The 24636-nt window shown below is 43.1% G+C and overlaps 1 protein-coding gene across 2 annotated transcripts in view; it reads right to left on the reverse strand.

Moving 5' to 3' along the window:
* Positions 1 to 3751: 3751 nt before the first annotated feature.
* LOC109890026 (spectrin beta chain, non-erythrocytic 1-like) overlaps positions 3752 to 24636 on the reverse strand; it is a 129451-nt gene continuing 108566 nt past the window's right edge. Inside the window, exons 25-34 of one of the 2 annotated variants that reach the window (XM_020481984.2) lie at positions 23823 to 24067; positions 18865 to 19003; positions 18610 to 18694; positions 18312 to 18508; positions 17025 to 17125; positions 16392 to 16446; positions 8727 to 8929; positions 5912 to 6085; positions 5759 to 5801; positions 3752 to 5589 (exon numbers count right to left, since the gene is read on the reverse strand). In XM_020481984.2, the coding sequence (XP_020337573.1) occupies positions 5386 to 5589; positions 5759 to 5801; positions 5912 to 6085; positions 8727 to 8929; positions 16392 to 16446; positions 17025 to 17125; positions 18312 to 18508; positions 18610 to 18694; positions 18865 to 19003; positions 23823 to 24067 (1446 nt within the window). In that variant the 3' untranslated portion in view covers positions 3752 to 5385. The remainder of the gene's footprint in view (positions 5590 to 5758; positions 5802 to 5911; positions 6086 to 8726; positions 8930 to 16391; positions 16447 to 17024; positions 17126 to 18311; positions 18509 to 18609; positions 18695 to 18864; positions 19004 to 23822; positions 24068 to 24636) is intronic. The other variant, XM_020481985.2, reaches the window with a different exon arrangement.

Raw genomic sequence — 24636 nt, forward strand, 5'->3', positions numbered from 1 at the left:
AGCATGTAGAGGTCTGTCATTTTTATCATAGGTACACTTCAACTGCGAGAGACGGAATGTAAAACAAAAATCCAGAAAATCACATTGTATGATTTTTAAGTAATTAATTTGCATTTTATTGCATGACATAAGTATTTGATACATCAGAAAAGCAGAACCTAATATTTGGTATAGAAACCTTTGTTTGCAATTACAGAGATCATACGTTTCCTGTAGTTCTTGACTAGGTTTGCACACACTGCAGCAGGGATTTTGGCCCACTCCTCCATACAGACCTTCTCCAGATCCTTCAGGTTTCGGGGCTGTCGCTGGGCAATACAGACTTTCAGCTCCCTCCAAAGATTTTCTATTGGGTTCAGGTCTGGAGACTGGCTAGGCCACTCCAGGACCTTGAGATGCTTCTTACGGAGCCACTCCTTAGTTGCCCTGGCTGTGTGTTTCGGGTCGTTGTCATGCTGGAATACCCAGCCACGACCCATCTTCAATGCTCTTACTGAGGGAAGGAGGCTGTTGGCCAAGATCTCGCGATACATGGCCCCATCCATCCTCCCCTCAATACGGTGCAGTCGTCCTGTCCCCTTTGCAGAACAGCATCCCCAAAGAATGATGTTTCCACCTCCATGCTTCACGGTTGGGATGGTGTTCTTGGGGTTGTACTCATCCTTCTTCTACCTCCAAACACGGCGAGTGGAGTTTAGACCAAAAAGCTATATTTTTGTCTCATCAGACCACATGACCTCCCATTCCTCCTCTGGACCATCCAGATGGTCATTGGCAAACTTCAGACGGGCCTGGACATGCGCTGGCTTGAGCAGGGGGACCTTGCGTGCGCTGCAAGATTTTAATCCATGACGGTGTAATGTGTTACTAATGGTTTTCTTTGAGACTGTGGGCCCAGCTCTCCTCAGGTCATTGACCAGGTCCTGCCGTGTAGTTCTGGGCTGATCCCTCACCTTCCTCATGATCATTGATGCCCCACGAGGTGAGATCTTGCATGGAGCCCCAGACCGAGGGTGATTGACCGTCATCTTGAACTTCTTCCATTTTCTAATAATTGCGCCAACAGTTGTTGCCTTCTCACCAAACTGCTTGCCTATTGTTCTGTAGCCCATCCTAGCCTTGTGCAGGTCTACAATTTTATCCCGAATGTCCTTACACAGCTCTCTGGTCTTGGCCATTGTGGAGAGGTTGGAGTCTGTTTGATTGAGTGTTTGGACAGGTGTCTTTTATACAGGTAACGAGTTCAAACAGGTGCAGTTAATACAGGTAATGAGCGGAGAACAGGAGGGCTTCTTAAAGAAAAACTAACAGGTCTGTGAGAGTCGGAATTCTTACTGGTTGGTAGGTGATCAAATACTTATGTCATGCAATAAAATGCAAATTAATTATTTAAAAATCATACAATGTGATTTTCTGGATTTTTGTTTTAGATTCCGTCTCCCACAGTTGAAGTATACCTATGATAAAAATTACAGACCTCTACATGCTTTGTAAGTAGGAAAACCTGCACAATCCGCAGTGTATCAAATACTTGTTCTCCCCACTGTAAGTGTATGTAAAGTTCCGACTTCAACTGTACTTGAAAATAGTATTTGAAATAAGTATTTGAAAATACTTTCAAGTAGTAGGCTATTTATAAGAAATTATTTGAAAATGCAATAGAAGTCATTGATTTAGGCCACATTATTTGAAAACACTAAAATACTCAGAAAATAAGTATTTAAATAACAAATACTGAAATACATTCATTTGAACCCAGGTCTGGTTGCCATGCACACCATATATCATGGATGAGTGATAGAGGAGAATGAATGATAGAGAAGTTGGCTAAAGCAAAAACAGAACTAGCTTTCCTCAGACCATTGCTATGCTCCACCTAGCCTAACCATGGCAACATAATAAGCTGCTATGTCAATGCCAAGCCTAATCTAACTAAGACAACTGCTCATGTTGACATGGTGCTGGGAAGTAGTCAAATGTTACTTTGTTATAATACATCATCCCCTCCCTTAATCATCTAACCAGGGTATGCTGCTGGGTGAAAGTATGTAACAATAAGATATGTTCTGTGGTTTATTTCATGCACTGTGTACTGGATTCCCATGATCTTTTAGCAGAAGCTACTCTTCCTGGGGTTCTAACCTCATACTCTTTGTGACTAGTCAAATTACAAATACTACTGATGCACAAAGTAATTGTGAGTCACTGCTTGAATTAATACAGAGGAGAATTTGTTTCAAACTGTATTGATTTGTTGACCCCAGATGTCAGGGTTGATAGAATAGAGCAGGGGCTCTCAAACTTTCTCATGAGAAATGGACCGTTCTTCTGTAACCCAAATGAAGAAATAGTATGCGATTATAGATGTATTCTCATAACTCGTGACCCACCTCCCACATGTCCTGGGCCCACTTTGGGTCCCGGCCCATAGTTTAAGAAACCCTGGAATAAACCCATCTATTCTAATCAAAAATAGAAGTGCAAGATTTAAAAGTGTTGGTCCGGTTTCATAAACTGAAATAAAAGTTGCCAGAAATGTTCCATACAGACAAAAAAACGTATTTCTCTAAAATGCTGTGCACAAATTTGTTTACATTCCTGTTAGTGAGCATTTCTACTTTGCCAATATAATACGTCCAAGAGTTCCAATACACTGGTACTCTTGCGCCCTCTTGTGATAGAAATGTTGAAGGAACATTTACTGCCCTTTCCCAATTAGAGAGACGGGGAGCATCGTCCGCCTCATAATCTCAATGAAATATATCCCACGCTCCTGTCCCCTCAGGTTGGCTGTTAGATTACTCAGAGGTGAGTACTCTGCGAAAGGGGTTACTTTGATAGCCAAATTACCTGTTAACACAGACTTCTTTGTGGTCTCCTTCCTTTCATGGCCATTGGTATGAAATAACGTCTAAATTAAAAGTAACATGGTTAACCCATGGTCTGATAATTTTACAGCACAATTTTCATCATAGGGGATTCTCCTACCTACAGCCCACCCTACATAGTCTTGCAAGGTCAAACACGTTATTCTTACATTCGTTTGGAGGACAGGCTTAAATTTACCCAAATGAAGTGACAAACCTAATAATTGGTCGGCAGTGCTGATGTTTCTGGAGGGGCTGGAAGTGGTTAATTAAATTAACAGCAGGCCATCTGTAATCCCTATACTCCGTGCCTTCTTAACCTCTAAACCATTTGATCAAACTGGTGCCCATAGTAGTCTTATGTCTCATATCAGAACAAATTAAAATAACATCTTTGTATTTTTCCATTGATAAATTGTTTAGCTTTCTGCTAACCTCTTTCCAAGGCACCAAGTGTCTGGGAATGAGATTAGTTATCTGAAGAAATGTTACTGGGGCTGCACTATTTCCTTTCGGCCACTAGATGGTGGACAGGCAATTGTGAAAGGGAACCAAGAATTGAGTGAACCAACAATACTGAGAGTCACGGACAGTCAGAAAAATCTATATTGCCTAAATGAGGTGAAAGTGAAGAGGACACAGGACTTTACATAACTTTCATTGCTTATCTGTTTAAAAAGAAATGCAATTACTCATTAACATGTTTTTACATCGTAACGTCTAATTGCTTAGTAAAAGCATTGAGCGTTTTTGTAATGAATAATAAGTGGTTGCACCTAATGAGGCATGTCATTAAAATGTATTAAAATCGTATAGAAGTTGTAATGACAACAGGAATAGTTTCTGATTTGGGGTGAAGCTGTCATACTGAAAACAAAGAGAGATAGCATCTTGAAAGCAATTTAATGGTTTTGCAAATATTTAACAGAGAGGGTAAAAGTCTACTGGTGCAGTTCCATCTACCTGTGACCTTGGTCCATATTAAACTACATACTTAGAGAACCTGCTATGGAAAACAAGCTTTCTCCCATCACGGCATTGTTGATTGTGCAATATGAAGAAATATTTCATTACAATAGGTACAGTGACAGAGAAATGCACACTATTTATCAAATAGCCAGAGATTGAGCAAAAATGATAATATGCAGTGTTATAGCCAACAAGCAACCATTCTCCCATGACAATATTTATTCCAGTAAATGCTTCAGAATTCACTTTTCCACTTAACAACAATGCTTAAAGTGTTTATTGTATTGTACATACATTTTTATGCGCAATACATTTTAAACATACATAATACAACTCAAACATGTAGGAAAACAAATGTAATAAAGGACAGAATAATGTTTTCATTAATCTGTGTTAATCTGTTCTAGTTCTTCATGGATATCCAACATTCTGACTGGTCTTAGCAATTTCTTGAGCCGGACTAGTATATGATAACATTGTACAAAAAATCATGACAAAAGTAAAGGAAAACTCCACCCAAAAACTATATTTGGGTATTTATTTCATTAGTCCACAGTTGATAAAGTCCCAAAATGTTTTGCATGTCAGCAGTCATGTTTCAAGATATTGGCCTTTCAAGAAGCAAAGTTTCAATTGCCACATCATGTGTTTTGCATTAACATTATGATGTGGCAAGTGCCACTTTGGCTGTGTTCAAAACTGGGAACTCGGAAATCTCTGACTTCCGACTTCAGTGCGTTTAAGACAACTGGGAAGTAAAAAATAAATAAAAGAACGTCATCCAGCCTCTTTCTAGAGTTCTGACCTGAAGATCCCTGAAGTCATGATTTGACCTCATATTTTTCTGAGTTCCCCGTTGTCTTGAACGTACCATTTGCTTCTTGAAAGTCCAATATCTTGAAGCGATATGACAGAAATTTGCCACAGTGATGGAGAAAATGAACCCCTGTCTTTTCATCCAAATTAATGTTATACTACATTTTAGGGGATAAAATGAGACTACATTGAAGCTTAATGGTGGTAGAACTTATTATTAGTAAGTGAATTTAAACTGGTTTTTAATAGTTTGTTATAGACAAGTTACACACAGTTCAAAGCACCACTGACTTTGCTTTTCAACTCAGAAGAATGTCATCTTTCAAAGATCGCCTCACAAAACTGAGGCCAGACCCTAGAAACTACATACTATTACAAAAAGAACAGGGAAAAAACAACAAGTGAAAAGCACGGGGATGAGAAAGCAGGAAAACAGAGAAAATACAAAGAAATCTTAACTGGAAACCCTGTCTTGTTTTTCAGCTGTGAATTATGGATGGTTTACAATGTCAGCTGCCCAAAGCATCATGTCTACCTTAACATAATTTCTCATCTTTTTTAGTTTGTTCCTTATCTTAAAAAAAGAAAATGGCATACTGTATTTGACCTCTGAGCCCAGCTGTAGGATTGTTAGGCACAGAGTGTGGAGTTTTGGCTCTGAGCTTGCATGCTGGAGTCTGGCTTTAAGAGGAGCAGGGGAGATGAGAGGAATGGCATTGGGGGGCTGAGGGGTCTATTTCTTTTTGCTGAAAAGGCTGAAGCGCTTTTCTTTGTCCTTCTCACGCTTGCCAGGGCTGGACTCAGTTGCCAGGGTGACGGAGGCGGGCAGGGTCTGGGCTCGGCTGGAGGCAGGGGTGCTATGGCTGCTGGGGGTCATCTCTGTCTTATCAGAGGACGCAGCGCTGGAGATGGCTTGCATCCACGAGTTCATCTCCTCCTGCGGCCCAGACAAGGATTTATCAGGACACACATCACAGATCATACCAATACATCAAAATTCAGACACCCTCGCCATCCACATGGAGACAAGGACTGAAGATCGTAAACATTCACAGGAAGAACGTCACTCACATACACTGTACGAATTTATAGCTAAACAAACTTACATCCTCGTTGGCTTGGAAGAGATACTCATTGCCATCTGTAGCTCTGTAAAAGGAAAATAAAAACTTCAGTAAAGCATACTACTGGCTACAGTATGCAAGACATCTTCTGATACTGCAAGACACAGAGGGAGCTAGTCACTAAGTAGTGCTCACTTCAGTTTGAACACATGTTTCTTCTTCTTGTAGTCGAGGGCGACCTCACACACAGCATCCTTCAGGCTGATGGGGATCTGGTTGTGGTAAGGGATCCCCTGGCTGGCACTCTTATGGTCTTTGTAAAAGCCCATCTCCCGGTTGTTGATCACGCAATACACATTGTGCCAGGATCTGAAACAGACAAAAAGTTGTCAGTGCAGTGCCGGCAAAATAATTTGTCAGGAATGTTCACTATATATACACACACACACAAAAGTATGTGGACATCCTTTAAAATTAGTGGATTCAGCTAGTTCAGCCACACCCTTGCAGACAAGTGTATAAAATCGAGCACACAGCCATGCGATCTCCATAGACAAACACCGGCAATAGAATGACCTTACTGAAGAGCTGTGACTTTCAACGTGGCACCGTCATTGGATGCCACCTTCCCAACAAGTCAGTTAGGCAAATTTCTGCCCTGCTAGAGCTGCCCCGGTCAACTAAGGGCTCTTATTGTGAAGTGGAAACGTCTAGGCGCAACAACGACTCAGCTGCGAAATGGTAGGCCACACAAGTTCATAGAATGGGAATGCCGAATGCTGAAGCACATAAGGCATAAAAACAATCTGTCCTCAGTTGCAACACTCACTAGCGACTTCCAAACTGCCTCGAAGCAACGTCAGCACAAGAACTGTTTGTCGGGAGCATCATAAAATGGGTTTCCATGGCCGAGCAGCTGCACACAAGCCTAAGTTCACCATGCACATCGTCAAGCGTCGGCTGGAGTGGTGTAAAGCTCACCGCCATTGGACTCTGGCGCACTGGAAACGCGTTCTCTGGAGTGATGAATCAAGCTTCACCATCTGGCAGTCTGGCTGACAGATCTGTGTTTGGAGGATGCCAGGAGAACACTACCCGCCCAAATGCATAATGCCAACTAAAGTTCGGAGGAGGAATAATGATCTGGGGATGTTTTTCATAGTTTCTTAGTTCCAGTGAAGGGAAATATTAACGCTACAGCATACAATGGCATTCTAGACGATTAAGCGCTTCCAACTTTGTGGCAACAGTTTGGGGAAGGACCTTTCCTGTTTGAGCATGACAATGGATTGTCAAGATCGGTGTGGAAGAACTTGAATGGCCTGCACAGAGCTCTAACCTCAACCCCATCGAACACCTTTGGGATGAACTGCGAGCCACACTTAAAAATCACCCAACCTCACAGATGCTCTTGTTGCTGAATGGAAGTAAGTCTCCGCAGGGATGTTCTAACATCTAGTTCAAAGCCTTCTCAGAAGAGTGGAGGCTGTTATAGTAGCAAAGGGGGGGGGACCAACTCCATATTAATGTCCATGATTTTGAAATGATGTTTGACGAGCAGGTGTCAATGTACACTACCGTTAAAAAGTTTGGGGTCACTTAAATGTCCCTGTTTTTGAAAGAAAATAACATTATGGAATATCAACATAGACGAGTTTCAGAAGAAGGTTTTGTTTCTGGACATTTTGAGCCTGTAATCGAACCCACAAATGCTGATGCTCCAGATACTCAACTAGTCTAAAGGACAGTTTTATTGCTTCTTTAATCAGAACAGTTTTCAGCTGTGCTAACATACTTTCAAAAGGGTTTTCTATTGATCAAGTAGCCGTTTAAATTTATAAACTTGGATTAGCTAACAATGTGTCGAGCCCGTACGGGAGTTGTAGCGATGAGACAAGATAGTAGCTACTAAAAAGAAAAAAAATTGGATACCACGAAATTGGTGAGAAAAATATGTAAACATTAAAATAAATAATATATCCACACAATATTCCTGCCTCCCGATGCCATCTATTTTGTGAAGTGCACCAGTCCCTCCTGCAGCAAAGCACCCCCACAACATGATGCTGCCACCCCCATGCTTCACGGTTGGGATAGTGTTCTTTGGCTTGCAAGCCTGCCCCTTTCTCCTCCAAACATAATGATGGCCATTATGGCCAAACAGTTCTATTTTTGTTTCATCAGACCAGAGGACATTTCTCCAAAAAGTACGATCTTTGTCCCCATGTGCAGTTGCAAACCGTAGTCTGGCTTTTTTATGGCGGTTTGGAACAGTGGCTTCTTCCTTGCTGAGCGGCCTTTCGGGTTATGTCGATAAAGGACTCGTTTTACTGTGGATAGATACTTTTGTACCCGTTTCCTCCAGAATCTTCACATGGTCCTTTGCGGTTGTTCTGGGATTGATTTGCACTTTTCTCACCAAAGTATGTTCATCTCTAGGAGACAGGTGTCTCCTTCTTGAGCGGTATGATGGCTGCATGGTCCCACGGTATTTATACTTGCGTACTATTGTTTGTACAGATGGACGTGGCATCTTCAGGCGTTTGGGGGATGACCAAGGATGAATCAGACTTGGAGGTCTACAATTTTTTTCTTGGCTGATTTCTTTTGATTTTCCCATAATGTCAAGCAAAGAGGCACTGAGTTTGAAGGTAGGCCTTGAAATACATCCACAGGTACAACTCCAATTGACTCAAATTATGTCAATTAGCCTATCAGAAGCTTCCTAAAGCCATAACATAATTTTCTGGAATTTTCCAAGCTGTTTAAAGGCAGTCAACTTAGTGTATGTACACTTCTGACCCACTGGAATTGTGATGCAGTGAATTATATGTCTGCCTGTAAACAATTGTTGGAAAAATGACATGTCATGCACAAAGTAGATGTCCTAACTGACTTGCCAAAACTATAGTTTGTTAATAAGACATTTGTGGAGTGGTTGAAAAACTAGTTTTAATGACTCCAACCTAAGTGTATGTAAACTTCCTACTTCAACTGTATCTGTGTGTACCTGCTGGATGCCTTCTTGTTGTGACCCTCCCACTCGTGTTTGCGGTGCAGGTAGCCTTCCATCTGGTTGGCTGGGTCTGTGTCCTGGGACTTGGGCGGGAGTGTGGCAGCCTGGCTGGGCTTGACCTTGCGTGCTTCACCGGGCGACCCGCCTGGGCTGGGCTCCTCAACCCCATTAACGATGTCACTTTCCTCTACGTTGTCCTGTCAGAAACAAGTATTAGAGAAGGCTGGGACTAGACAACACACAGTGGAGCTGGAAGTCAGAGTTGGATAAAGCTTCATGCAGGATGAGAGGCAGTGTAGAAACATTCAGTATGTTCCCTTTGATTGCTATATGACAACATGGCTTTAAGACAAGTATAGTTAAGTTCAAAGCGGTATTCTCTACAACTATTGTACTGTAAATGAGAAATAAAGTCTCCACATTTCCATTTGATGAGGAAAAACTTCTTCATAAAAGAGCCTTTGGATAGGTGTCTGTATAAACCAAAACAATGCCATTACACCAGCCTCAAACTGGCAATGTGGTGTGCCTCTATTTCACAATTCTAGCCCAGAGTCATAAGATGAATGACACACACAGAACCCCAGAGCTGAGTCACCTCTGAGTGACTGTGCTATCCTCACGTCATGTCTCAATCTTTGTATCACCCACAGTGTTGCGACTTTGTCTATGTGTAACTTTTGTTCCCCAACCTCTAGCTATAATGCCCCTATGTGTTTCTGTGCTCCTTATAGGACCACAGCTCCATATAGTTCCTCAGCTCTTAGAGTTCAGTGCCTGAGGTGAAACTCTAATCAAGTATTTAACTGTATCTCTGTCTCTTTGACTGTTTTCTTTAACCTGCTCACTGGATCTCTCCAACTTTCTCTGACATCAAGTGCCCTCTATTTGAGATTTGATTTGTGACTTTTACTCTAACCTGACTCAATCTGACTGATTCACAATGAACCTCTCTGCCTCAATCTTTTTTTACACATTTTATTGAACCTTTATTTAACTAGGCAAGTCAGTTAAGAACAAATTCTTATTTACAATGACGGCCTACCCCAGCCAAACCCGGACGACGCTGGGCCAATTGTGCGCCGCCCTGTGGAACTCCCAATCACAGTCGGATGTGATGCAGCCTGGATTCAAGCCAGGTACTAGTGACACCTCTTGCACTGAGATGCAGTCTCTTAGACCACTGCGCCACTCGAGAGCCCAAATCTGACTCTAGACGTCTGATATGAGGTTACACTAACAGTTTTCGATTCACTCTCACCTGCAGTGACTCACTGTTTGACAAACTCAAATGCCGATAATCTAAGCTTGGTTAGAGGGATACGCTTGCAAATGCAGTAAAAATCTGTAAGTCACCTCAGTCAACCTTTATATAGATTCTGAGAAAAGCTGAGCCACTACTGATCTAGAAGAGCGTTGGATTATGGGATTGATTATAGTGGGACCGGGGTCCAGCTGAGACAGCAAGAGAGCATTTCAAAGACATGCACAGATCAGAGGTTAGGACATGCCCACCACATTGCCACGCCCACACAAAACACTGTTGAATAAAGAGATAGAAAGGGAGCGAACAGGAGGGAAAGACCAAACAATTAGCACATTGTTTGAACTCATTATTGACATTTGTTTCATTATTGTGAAGGGGAAGGCAAAATTGGCCAGTTAAAATATTATTTCACAACACACCCACTCCAACTCATTACCCATTACTGAGCTCTTCAAGGCTGGACCAATCATGGATACTTTTACTGAGTGCTTGCCAGGCGATGGACAAATCCTTGATGCTTATACAGAGATCCTGCCATTGGCTGGACCAACACTGGAGATGGACTGCATCGCTGCCAGGTTTTGCAGTCTTCGATTGGTGCAACATGGGAGTGATATCTGTCATCACCTCTTTGTTAAATGTTCAGGGTAAAAGCTAAAATAGTTTTTCGCTTGGGCTGACTCATATCAGGAATTATTTTATCAATGGTCACATCTGCACCCAAATTTTTTCTTAAATATGTTCTCCAAACGGATAATAATCCAGCTACACTGATCACCTCTACATAAACTCAGATACACTTTGATTGAATTGGAGGATAATTTTGATAGTAGTAACTGTAGTTACCTTAGAAATTACCTTTATGCAGAACTATACACACTAACGTTAGAATTGCTCAAACATTGATCTCCCGGTTTGGATGGGTGCCTTTTTACACCGAAATAAAATACTGTAGATTTAATGTCAGACGTCCACTGGATAAATGATATCTACATGACAATGAAATAAAAAAATGGAATGAAAAAGTATTGCACATGAATGTGTATAAAACAACCCCGGGACAAAACCATAGAATATACACAAGGGGAAAACAATAATAACAGTTGTCACTGAAAGTGGAAGGTGATTAACAACAATGACAACATGCAAAACAATATACCAACATAAGACATGAGGACAACAAACAGAACAAACATGGGAAGTGATTGACTATCAAGGTTTTATTGGGGAAAGTGTGTTAGTGTGGTGTGTGCAAGGAAGAAATGATTCAAGGGTGGACCAACACGAACACAACCAGGAAGGAAATGAAGATCCGATACACAGAGCTATAGTAACATGAAAGCAGGTACCATAGATCTACTGAGGACCAATGAATGACTGATAGGAATGGGTGCATACCCCTCTACACACAAACACATTCGCCACCACTGGAACAACCTAAAAACAGAATTACCACAGTGAAGTGATATGAATATCCCTTCCACATAGTGAAGTGGTATTTGAGATGGTACTGTATGATGGCGTTATGACATCATGTATGGGTGGTCTGGGCGAGGGTGAAGATGATGTGAAATGGATGGACATCTGGGAAAGATACAGTAGCTACTCACTACTTTTGATTTCTTGAATTTTATTTATTATTTTTTTATTCAGGTAAGTCACTGAGATAAAAATCTATTTTGCACGAGACCTGGTTAACCTGAGAGGACTAAAGAATATGATTTAATGGCATTACGGAGTTACCGATTTAAGTCGTGCACTTTGTCTGTCAGTTATTCAGGTTCCACATGGTAAGTTTGTAAATAACAACATACATAAACAGTATTATCATCAGGGATGGAGACAGGAGGAGAGGAGTGTCGAGCTGAGGGGGAAGAGAGAAAGAAGGGAGGGGGGAAAGGAAAGAGGAAATAAAGAAAAGACACAAATAGAAATCTACAGTGAGTGGGGGGGGGTCCTTTTTCATTCCCCCACACATAGAAATCTACACAGTGAGTGGGTGGGTGGGGGGGGGTCCTTTTTCATTCCCCCACACATAGAAATCTACACAGTGAGTGGGTGGGTGGGGTCCTTTTTCATTCCCCCACACATAGAAATCTACACAGTGAGTGGGTGGGTGGGTGGGTGGGGGGGGTCCTTTTTCATTCCCCCACACATAGGAATCTACACAGTGAGTGGGGGGGGGGGGGGGGGGGGGGGGGGGGGGTCCTTTTTCATTCCCCCACACATAGAAATCTACACAGTGAGTGGGTGGGTGGGGGGGGGGTCCTTTTTCATTCCCCCACAAATAGAAATCTAAACAGTGAGAGGGGGGAGGGGGGGGGGGTGTCCTTTTTCATTCCACCACACATACACACGGTTGGGCAGGTTATAAATGTATTCCGTTACTTGTTACCTGTCCAAAATTGTAATCAGTAAAGTAACTTTTGGAATACCCAATCTAACATTATCTGATTACATTCAGTTACTTTTAGATTACTTTCCCCTTAAGAGGCATTAGAAGAAGACAAAAATGTATGTTACCAATTGAACCACATCTATTGCAGGATAAATAAATGTTAAAGTTTACATAGCTGGACATATATGGATGTTATATTTTACTTTATGGGTTGGTTATGTAGCTTCTTCTAACCCATCGCTTTCTACTACATATAATAATCCCATTAAATGAAATCTTTACATAAAAAAATCTAAATCTTGCAGAATTCCAGTCATTCCAATAAATGTTAAACCCCTTGATCTTCAAGAATAGGACTTGGAAATATGGAAATATAGATTAGCCAAATTATTTTACCTGAGCATAACACCAAAACTAAGGACTTATTAGCCAGCCCTACTCTGTTTAGGATTTTGCTGTCATGGACCGAGTTAAAAAATAAGTGCTGCGCTAATGGAATGGCATGCTTTGAGGGCTAATGAAGTGCTATTTACATGTGAAACATTAATGCCATATGCTGCATTTGCTATACACCTATTGTTTAACTTTTTTTGGTGACACTGATATCTTATCTTGATAATATGCAGCTGTTTAAAGGGCAAGTCCCCAGATGAAACAATAACAAAATAGATGCCCCGCCTCTGTTTTGGTAAAAAGCTGAGGGATGGGCCTGGAGAAATGTAACCACTCTCAGATTAATAGATAGAGCTATGAATACAAGGTCTGACCATCCATGATATCAAAATGATTGTTTCAACCATGCTATGAGGCTATACAGTGTTTGTTTACATTTACATGTCTACAAACATCGAGGAAAAACAAGCTTATATTTTGGGTTCTGATGTGGTACGACAGTTGAACTATGCTCATGAGGCATTTCAAAGTTATATTCTAGATAGACAGATATAATTCCAAAAATGGATGTAGCAACTACAGATTGCCCCTTTAAGTCTATCAAAAGTGAGCGAGTTGGAACATATGTCCTTTAGGTCTATGGATAAAAAATATATATAATTTGCAGCATGAATTAAATTGAGCAATAAAAGCCCCAGTTTATTCCATAGGCTGGGATCCGCACTATGCAGCTGTTATTCCATAGGCTGGGATCCGCACTATGCAGCTGTTATTCCATAGGCTGGGATCCGCACTATGCAGCTGTTATTCCATAGGCTGGGATCCGCACTATGCAGCTGTTATTCCATAGGCTGGGATCCGCACTATGCAGCTGTTATTCCATAGGCTGGGATCCGCACTATGCAGCTGTTATTCCATAGGCTGGGATCCGCACTATGCAGCTGTTATTCCATAGGCTGGGATCCGCACTATGCAGCTGTTATTCCATAGGCTGGGATCCGCACTATGCAGCTGTTATTCCATAGGCTGGGATCCGCACTATGCAGCTGTTATTCCATAGGCTGGGATCCGCACTATGCAGCTGTTATTCCATAGGCTGGGATCCGCACTATGCAGCTGTTATTCCATAGGCTGGGATCCGCACTATGCAGCTGTTATTCCATAGGCTGGGATCTGCACTATGCAGCTGTTATTCCATAGGCTGGGATCTGCACTATGCAGCTGTTATTCCATAGGCTGGGATCTGCACTATGCAGCTGTTATTCCATAGGCTGGGATCTGCACTATGCAGCTGTTATTCCATAGGCTGGGATCTGCACTATGCAGCTGTTATTCCATAGGCTGGGATTTGCAGCTGTTGAGAGAGCACATTTTTCACTGGCTTCAAAAACAATGATTTATAGGCAGCTTAAACTTCTTAAATTCAACAATTATTGGGTTCAAATACACATTTAGATTTGTGAAGAGCCATCCACAAGCACAATCCGTAAGGCGCAAATAGCTAAATGACAGAGTAGCAGTGTGATTCACATCAATGCGCTATGTAGATATCAATAATAAGTGATATCCGTATGACTGTAGACGACACCACTGCTGTTATCTTTACCTCCAAGCGTTTATTCAAGTTGGATAATCTTTGGATGCCGACAGCAGTCGTACCATTGGAAGACAAAGCTTGGACTGTGGCCTATAAAAGCCTATTCCCGCGATCCATCAAACCCATTTGGTGTGTCATCCTAGTGGTATCTGACTTGTGGTCAGACTCACTCAGGTGGAACAAACTTAAACGTGCGCCTTTTTTCAATGCTGATTTGAACGTCATTCCGCAAACTTCCTACTGAATTTAAAGTAATCCTTGAAGTAATCATCTAGTTTTTCAAAAGTAACTAATCTGATTACAATATTTTTGCTAGTAACGGATTAGAGTTACCCGTGTAAAAAAAAATCCCTACAATGTAATTCGTTATACACACACACACACAACACACGTGTCCATTCATTCACATGCACACACACACACAACACACGTGTCCATTCATTCACATGCACACTCACTGTGAGTGTGCTTGTGTCCCATTATGCTTCACTTTCTATCAACCAATAAATAATTTCAATCCACTAGAATTAAAATGTAATAATGTATTAACTTATTGTTTTGATCCTTTGCTCAATCTCAATCTCTGCTTTTGAAATAGGGTTGCCTAACAACTTTATATCTGGTCCTCTACCATCCAAATTTGTTTCATATCTTATTTCCACCTTCCCATGTAATCTTTGCTCTGCTTACATCTGATCAGTTAATAGTCCAGTATGTAGCCGCAGCTACCATCTATCAGCTACCGCAGCTACCAGATCTATCAGCTACCGCAGCTACCGCATCTATCAGCTACCGCAGCTACCGCATCTATCAGCTACCGCAGCTACCGCATCTATCAGCTACCGCAGCTACCGCATCTATCAGCTACCGCAGCTACCGCATCTATCAGCTACCGCAGCTACCGCATCTATCAGCTACCGCAGCTACCGCCTCTATCAGCTACCGCAGCTACCGCCTCTATCAGCTACCGCAGCTACCGCCTCTATCAGCTACCGCAGCTACCGCCTCTATCAGCTACCGCAGCTACCGCCTCTATCAGCTACCGCAGCTACCGCAGCTACCATCTATCAGCTACCGCAGCTACCAGCTACCGCAGCTACCATCTACCGCAGCTACCATCTACCGCAGCTACCATCTACCGCAGCTACCATCTACCGCAGCTACCATCTACCGCAGCTACCATCTACCGCAGCTACCATCTACCGCAGCTACCATCTACCGCAGCTACCATCTACCGCAGCTACCATCTACCGCAGCTACCATCTACCGCAGCTACCATCTACCGCAGCTACTGCAGAGGAGGTCCAGCACTAAGCAGTCCTCAGTAGGGTTTGAAGCAATATGAAAGCACTAATAACTAACCTATTAAGCAAAACAACTGATCTTATTATCCATGTTCAGTCCAGCAACATCCGCTGTGATAGAATAAGATCAGGTGAATAAAAAAACGGCAACAGGAAACTGCAATCAGCAAAGCTAATTTGCATTAAAACGCATTACGCAAATAAAAGAAAAAACTTATCCTATGTAACGACATAGGATAAGTATAGTGTTTTGTAATGACATAGGATAAGTATAGTGTTTTGTAACAGACATAGGATAAGTATAGTGTTTTGTAATGACATAGGATAAGTATAGTGTTTTGTAACAGACATAGGATAAGTATAGTGTTTTGTAATGACATAGGATAAGGTAGTGTTTTGTAACAGACATAAGGAGAAGTATAGTGTTTTGTAATGACATAGGATAAGGTAGTGTTTTGTAATGACATAGGATAAGGTATAGTGTTTTGTAATGGACATAGGATAAGGCTAAATGGTAAATAAGGAATAAGTGTGACTAATTGTCTGAATCACTGGTGGGGGGGTACAGTCCTCCCCTTGGGTGGGGGGCAGGGGGTGTTGGGGGTCACGGTCCGACCCACCCGCCATTCTTGCCCCCAGTCCCAGTCCTGCGGGTCTGAAAGCTGGTGTACTTTTGGTAGGCTGGGGAGCGGTAACTAACCCGAGGAGAGTCCTGGTCCGATGGCAGTCCGTTCTGAGACACCTGCTCACCCTCCCTGTAGGGACGACACACAGACACAACAGTCAGTGCAGTATAAACACACTGGGACATTCATAACACAGACAGTCCCAAATGCTGTATCTATAAACACACAGAAAACAGTCAGAAGTTGCAGAAGCAGCAGCTACTCTTTCTGGGGTCCACAGAAAACAAAACATGACAAGTAACAAAACACTGTTTGGCTGTCCTTGTTGATCAGTCTATCAAATGTAAAACACAACCATATACAAACAAAACTACTAAAGAATAACGTGTGTAGATTGTGTGTGTTCGAGTGTGATAGCGTGTGTCATTTCACAGTCCCTATTATGCCATGAGATATTGTTTTATACATTTCTTGAAGGTCATTCGGCTGTTTGCTTGAGTAATTGTTGATGGGAGTTCCATGTGATTACGGCTCTGTGTAATACTGTGCAAAATACTTTATAGTATTTATAAAACACAGGGACAAACAAGACCAGAATAGAGCAAGCCTGTTGAGTCTAAACACTGACACAGAACAGACGCACTAAATAAGTCATGACAGACAGACCAAACAACATTTTAGTGTGGTGCTCCAGGCTTTTCTCTCACCTCTGCTGTGGCGATGCATCGTCCGTCTGGGTCTCTGCAGGTGGCGGATTCCTCTTCCTCTCTTCCTCCTCTTGCTGTCTTCTCACTTCCAGTAATTCCATCTGCATCGCAAACCGACACACAAATCATTAATGACCAACCTAATTAGTCAGATTGAAATTGAGAAACTAAAGTCATTTCATTAAGTCACTGACTGATAAACAAATGAGATGAGAGATTTGGAGAATGTAGTGGAAATTCTACCTTTAACTATTAATGAAGAGAGGCAAAAATCAATCAACCAAAGTATTAGTTTGATTAAAAACGTATTATAATGAGGCTGGTCGCCCCACCCCCACAGGAGAAGGAGTGAGAGCCCACTGAGGAGTTAGCTTCTGCGTTATATACCATCTCAGGATAGGCACAACCTCAGATGACGCACAATGGTTCCAAACACCAACCCCACACATCCTGTGCCAGACCTTCGGCCCCAAATACAAAGAACTTGTTTTGTTCAGTACTTAGGACATTTGTTGTTACTTTGTTCTCTCCCCTAGTTCATCAAGGTGAAAACTATCTCACCCTAGGAGGTGACTGACGCACCGACACTGTGGAGACAAGTGATTGGTTCCCCATTACTCACACCATCCCTTCACATGGTTTGCAATTAAGACACATAGTTCATATATGGAAACAATGTTTCCTTCTGACCTCCTTTGCCATATGCCCTGCTGATATTCTGCATAGCAACAGGGACATGTGATAGACACGCATGACTTCTCCCCTCTCTGGACCCCAAGTGACTGAGGCCCATATATGGGAGGAAGTGCAGCTGTCAACCCCAGAGTCCGAAAGGAGACATTCTAATGACGAGTGCTCAACAGTTCACTCATAAGCATATTCTGCCGATAAGACATCTTAATTATCTTGGTTACCTAGCTAACACCGATTTCTCCACCACAATCTTTCCCCTGAAACAGGCTCCAAAACAGAACAATAGCTCTGTTACTGGTGTGCAGGATATAACCTTTACTCTGTCTAGGATCAAGAGGAACCAGTCAGTTTCTGTCATATTATTGGCGGAGCGGCCAGACATCATGGGTTACCCTACACACAGAACAGTTAGAACAGGCCTCTTAATTTGCACACACACTTATCTTATATGAGTTAGTTTCTTTAACTATCTCAAGCCCAAGAAAATTTCCCTCACAGGATGGATGCCTAATCTAATTAAAAACTAAATTGAGTTATTGTATGACTGGTTTAACCTACAGCCCTGTGAGTTGTGAACATCCCCTGTCCTCTCACCGTAGTCAGCCGTTCCAGCGCTGAGAAGCGCTCCTCCCAGGTGGCAGCGGACTTCTCAAAGGCCTCGTGTCTCTTGATGAGTTTCTCCACCTCGTCCACGTTCTGCCCCATCTCCCTGCTGGACAGGTACGGCTCCTGTCCCAGCAGCCATGACTCAGCCACACCCGCATCCCTACCAAACTGGTGCACCTCCAGAACTAGGCAGAAACACAGCTAGTCAGACAACACGGCAGTATAAGCAACAGTTACACAGTAGCTAATACGGTGCAACAGACTGAACACGAGTTGATAGAATTACCCAATCTTAGCCACTCCCATCTGTCCTCCCACTTGTCAATCATGTCTTTCCTTTTGTCTGTCAACTGTAGTAACTTCTCTTTGATCTGAAAATTGAAGGGACATTTAGTTTTAACTGAGGCTATGAACACCATACATGTAATGACACCACAACACTAGAGGGAGCCATATTTCTATCCAGAGACAGAAGTAGAACGAGGCAAAAAAGAGAAACAACAGTATCTGTGAGGGTGTTATGACATCGTTGGCCACTCACCTCCTCGTATGCGTAGTGTTTCCTTGCCAACAGGGACTTGCCCAGCTCGATGCAGTTGGTGAAGCTGTTGTTGCGGGCGTCGATCTCAGCCTTGATGCCTTGGTGGTTGTTCATCAGGAGCTCCACGGACGACACGTCCCTGAGGACACAACACAATTAGGAGTGTGTCACAAGGCAAGAGGAGTGTGTCACAACAAGGCAAGAGGAGTGACCCATCAAGACAATTAGTGACAAGAGGAGTAACAAGACAATTAGAGGAGTGACACACACACTGAACATATCAAGGCCCCAATGTCCTTTGCTTAGTTACCAGGGGGTTTAAATGACCAATGAAATGCTACTTACATTGCTAGTTAACATGCTAGTGTACGTTTTCTAAAACCACTGGTACATACAGTCAAGATAGGATGACCTGACACCCAGTGTATTTCAGTGGACTACAGCCACTCACATAATGTTCCCCCCTCAGAGACCTGTCCGATTACCCTGATCCCTGGGTCCATGCCAATGTCAGACTAACCACGAGGCAGGATAGGGTGTTACTCCTTCAGACAGTGGAAACAGAGCAATGCAATTACTGACAAACCAAATGTTGTTTCCATTTCTCTCCTACCTGCTTTTTTCACCATTCACCTCAGTAACCAATCCATCATTCTCTCTCCTACCTGCTTTTTTCACCATTCACCTCAGTAGCCAATCCATCACTCTCTCCTACCTGCTTTTTTCACCATTCACCTCAGTAGCCAATCCATCACTCTCCTACCTGCTTTTTTCACCATTCACCTCAGTAGCCAATCCATCACTCTCCTACCTGCTTTTTTCACCATTCACCTCAGTAGCCAATCCATCATTCTCTCTTCTACCTGCTTTTTTCACCATTCACCTCAGTAGCCAATCCATCACTCCCCTACCTGCTTTTTTCACCATTCACCTCAGTAGCCAATCCATCATTCTCTCCTACCTGCTTTTTTCACCATTCACCTCAGTAGCCAATCCATCATTCCCTTCCTACCTGCTTTTTTCACCATTCACCTCAGTAGCCAATCCATCATTCTCTCTCCTACCTGCTTTTTTCACCATTCACCTCAGTAGCCAATCCATCTCTCTCCTACCTGCTTTTTTCACCATTCACCTCAGTAGCCAATCCATCATTCTCTCTCCTACCTGCTTTTTTCACCATTCACCTCAGTAGCCAATCCATCATTCCCTTCCTACCTGCTTTTTTCACCATTCACCTCAGTAGCCAATCCATCACTCTCCTACCTGCTTTTTTCACCATTCACCTCAGTAGCCAATCCATCACTCTCTCTCCTACCTGCTTTTTTCACCATTCACCTCAGTAGCCAATCCATCATTCTCTCCTACCTGCTTTTTTCACCATTCACCTCAGCAGCCAATCCATCATTCTCTCTCCTACCTGCTTTTTTCACCATTCACCTCAGCAGCCAATCCATCATTCTCTCTCCTACCTGCTTTTTTCACCATTCACCTCAGTAGCCAATCCATCATTCTCTCCTACCTGCTTTTTTCACCATTCACCTCAGCAGCCAATCCATCATTCTCTCTCCTACCTGCTTTTTTCACCATTCACCTCAGCAGCCAATCCATCACTCTCTCCTACCTGCTTTTTTCACCATTCACCTCAGTAGCCAATCCATCACTCTCCTACCTGCTTTTTTCACCATTCACCTCAGTAGCCAATCCATCATTCTCTCTCCTACCTGCTTTTTTCACCATTCACCTCAGTAGCCAATCCATCATTCCCTTCCTACCTGCTTTTTTCACCATTCACCTCAGTAGCCAATCCATCATTCCCTTCCTACCTGCTTTTTTCACCATTCACCTCAGTAGCCAATCCATCACTCTCTCCTTTTCCTCCTGTTTCCCTCTTGCCCTTTACATCCTCATTAGCCCACAACGTCTGTCGGTCTCTTTCTCCCTCTTGTCTTTTCCTGTCTCCTGGTGTCTCCCTCTCATTCTCTGTCTCCATGGTAAGCTGCTGGCTGAGATTCAGCTGAGAGGCACTGAAACCAATTGCCAGACAAGGGCTTGATGTGCTGCTGTCTCCCTGAGAGGAGGACATTGAGGCATGGTGTATACACCATTTTCTGCAGGTGCGTTTTCAGTAGCTATAAAAAGGACCAACTGTCAGTGGGAATAAATTCAGATGAGCCATCTGCTGAAAACCTGAGCTGCAGCATTAAGCCATAAGAGTCTAAGCCCAGTCTAAGATGGGGGGGGGGGGGGATCCTACCTAGCTATGTGGAAGTGTTTAAAGAAGGTCATACCAAGGATCATTTGCTATTTTTTGAAGACCTCTTAAAGTACCAAAGTAAATAAAGACACATACATACACACTGCATTCAGAAAGTATTCAGACCCCTTCCCCCACATTGTTACAGCCTTCTAAAATTGATTGAATTGAATGTTTTCCTCAATCTACACACAATACCTGATAATGACAACGCATATATCTTTAAAAAAACTGAAATACCTAATTACAGAAGTTTAGACCCTTTGCTCTGACACTCGAAATTGAGCTCCGGTGCATCCCGTTTCCATTGACCATCCATGAGATTATTCTACAACTTGATTTGAGTCAACCTGTGGTAAAATCAACTGATTGGACATGATTTGGAAAGGCACACACCTGTCTATATAAAAAGGTTCCACAGATGACAGTGCATGTCAGAGCAAAAAACCTAACCATGAGGTCAATGGAATTGTCCGTTGAGCTCCGAGACAGGATTGTGTTGAGGCACAGATCTGGGGAAGGGTACCAAAACATTTCTGAAGCATTGAAGGTCCCCAAGAACAGTGGCCTCCATCATTCTTAAATGGAAGAAGTTGGGAACCACCAAGACTCTTCCTAGAGCTGGCCGCCCAGCCAAACTGAGGAATCGTGGGAGAAGGGCCATAGCCAGGGAGGTGACCAAAAACCCAATGGTCACTAATCGCGCACCAGCGACTCCTGTGGCGGGCCGGGCACAGTGCGCGCTAACCAAGGCTGCCAGGTGCACGGTGTTTCCTCCGACACATTGGTGCGGCTGGCTTCCGGGTTGGATGCGCGCTGTGTGAAAGAAGCAGTGCGGCTTGGTTGGGTTGTGTATTGGAGGACGCATGACTTTCAACCTTAGTCTCTCCCGAGCTGTACGGGAGTTGTAGCGATGAGACAAGATGGTAGCTGCTAGGGGAGAAAACGGGGTAAAATAAAAAAAGAGCAGAGTACAGTGAGCCTTGATGAAAACTGGGCGCTCATTAGGTCGGCACTAACGTTGGGCAATTAGGCATTGCACGCAGTAGGCGTTCCAATTCATCCCAAAGGTGTTCAAGGGGTTGAGGTCAGCTCTGTGCAGGCCAGTCAAGTTCTTCCACACTGATCTCTATAAACCCTTTCTTTATGGACCTCGCTTTGTGCACGGGGGCATTGTCATGCTGAAACAGGAAAGGGCCTTCCCCAAACTGTTGCCACAAAGTTGGAAGCACACAATCTACAATGTCATTGTATGCTGTAGCATTAAGCTCTCCCTTCACTGGAACTAAGGGCCCTAGCCCAAACCATGAAAAACAGCTCCAGATCATTATTCCTCCTCCACCAAACTTTACAGTTGGCACTATGCATTGGGGCAGGTAGTGTTCTCCTGGCATCTGCCAAACCCAGATTCGACCGTCGGGGTGCCAGATGGTGAAGTGTGATTCATCATTCCAGAGAATGCATTTCCCCCCTGCTCATGGCGATTTTAGGTTTGTGTGTGGCTGCTCGGCCATGGAAACCACTTTCATGAAGCTGCCAACGAACAGTTCTTGTGCTGACGTTGCTTCCAGAGGAAGTTTGGAACTCGGTAGTGAATGTTGCAACCGAGGACAGATGATTTTTATGTGCAAAATGCTTCAGCACTTTGGCATGGCTGTGTGCTCAATTTTACACACCTGTCAGCAACGAGTGAGGATGTAACAGCTGAATCCACTAATTTGAAGGGGTGTCCACATACTTTTGTATGTATAGTGTATATTTGATGAAAACATTTTTTTGGGCCTTATTGCAATTAGCCCAAACAAACAATGAATTACAGATTCACTACACAAAACAACGGCTAGTCCCCCAAAAATTATCAAAAAGGAATTTTGTTCTGAAGTGTCTGTCCTATATCTAAGAGACATAAGAAAGATCCGGAAACATGTGTTTTTTGTTGTACATGCATTTAACCTCTTATTTCTGGCACTAAACAGTCTCCATATACAGTACTTCCATAAATGTTTTCAACGGGTACCGGGGGACATTCAGACGAGTCTTGTGAGCCCTGTGGGCATTCCCGTGAGTCTCTCACCTTTCCAAGGAGGGGTCATATTAGTGTGTACAGACAGAAGTTGGAAGATCGGCTGTACAGACTTCAGACGAGTCCCAAGAATCTTGTGGCAGTCGAAGAGCAAAACTAAGAACACCACCCTGTTTGTGAGAGTCATCATGCCATCTTTTTCATAATAGTTTGTAGGCCAAATCGTTCAGACGATTTTCGGGATGCCTCATGGTCTGAGAAACACCGCACTAGCTCTGTCACCTTTCATCGCAGATGAGGAAGTGCAACATAAAGTAGGCGGATGATGTGGATTGAGACGCATCCAATGATCTCCCTAGCTTAAATTGACAGATTTCTAGCGATTTACACAGGGGCATGGACTATAACCTTTTAATACAGAGAGTTTTATAGGGTGAGCTAGTGAGGATAACTTTGTAAATCACAACAATCAGAACAGACCATTGAGGATTAGATACATAAAATCTGGACTCGAGCTGTCGACCACAAGCTGCTTACAGAAAACTACAGAGATTATTCTCACCTTTTCTGGTTTTTCTTGGAGAGTCAGTAAGAGAAAAAAACATGCACTGAAATAATGTCAAGCTATTTCAAAAAATTATCCGTACGAGGCCACACTGTTTCCCGTCAGGTTCACAGTACCTGGGCTTCTCCTGAGCCTCGATGAGGCGGATGACGTCCTCCATCCAGAGCATGAGGTCTCGCACCATGCTGAAGAAGCGAAACTTGTCGCCGGTGTCGAGCAGTCTGACCCTGCGGCCGTCGCAGGCCTCCAGCAGGGTCCTCCAGGCCTCCAGCACCTCACCCTCTCTCTTTTGGATGTCATCAGCCTTGTCTCCGGCGTAGGCAGACTGCAGACGCACAGCATCCTCCTGCAACGTCCTCACCTGGGGAGGGAAACAAGCAAGTCTTATGATTTACATTAGAAATCTGTGAGAGATTCACCTTATAGCTGTAATAGAACTGCTTTAGCCACTTTGATCGAGAACACAATCTCATGTTTATACATGTTTTATTTATTTAACTAGGCAAGTCAGTTAAGAACAAATTCTTATTTACAATGACGGCCTACCATAAGGCAAAAGGCCTCCTGCGGGGACGGGGGCCTGGGATTAAACAATTTAAAAAAACACTTTGTAAATATAGGACAACACACACACACACACACATCACAACAGACAAAATAAAGAGACCTAAGACGACAACACATGCCAACATGGTAGCAGCACAAAACATGGTACAAATATTATTGGGCACAGACAACAGCACAAAGGGCAAGGTAGAGACAACAATACATCACACAAAGCAGCCACAACTGTCAGTAAGAGTGTCAATGATGGAACCTTTCAATGAAGAGAGAGATAAAACTGTCCAGTTTGAGTGTTTGTTGCAGCTCGTTCCAGTCGCTAGCTACAGCCAACTAAAAAGACGAGCAACCCAGGGATGTGTGCTTTGG

The sequence above is a fragment of the Oncorhynchus kisutch genome, linkage group LG4 (assembly GCF_002021735.2).
Source record: "Oncorhynchus kisutch isolate 150728-3 linkage group LG4, Okis_V2, whole genome shotgun sequence".
Taxonomy (NCBI): domain Eukaryota; kingdom Metazoa; phylum Chordata; class Actinopteri; order Salmoniformes; family Salmonidae; genus Oncorhynchus; species Oncorhynchus kisutch.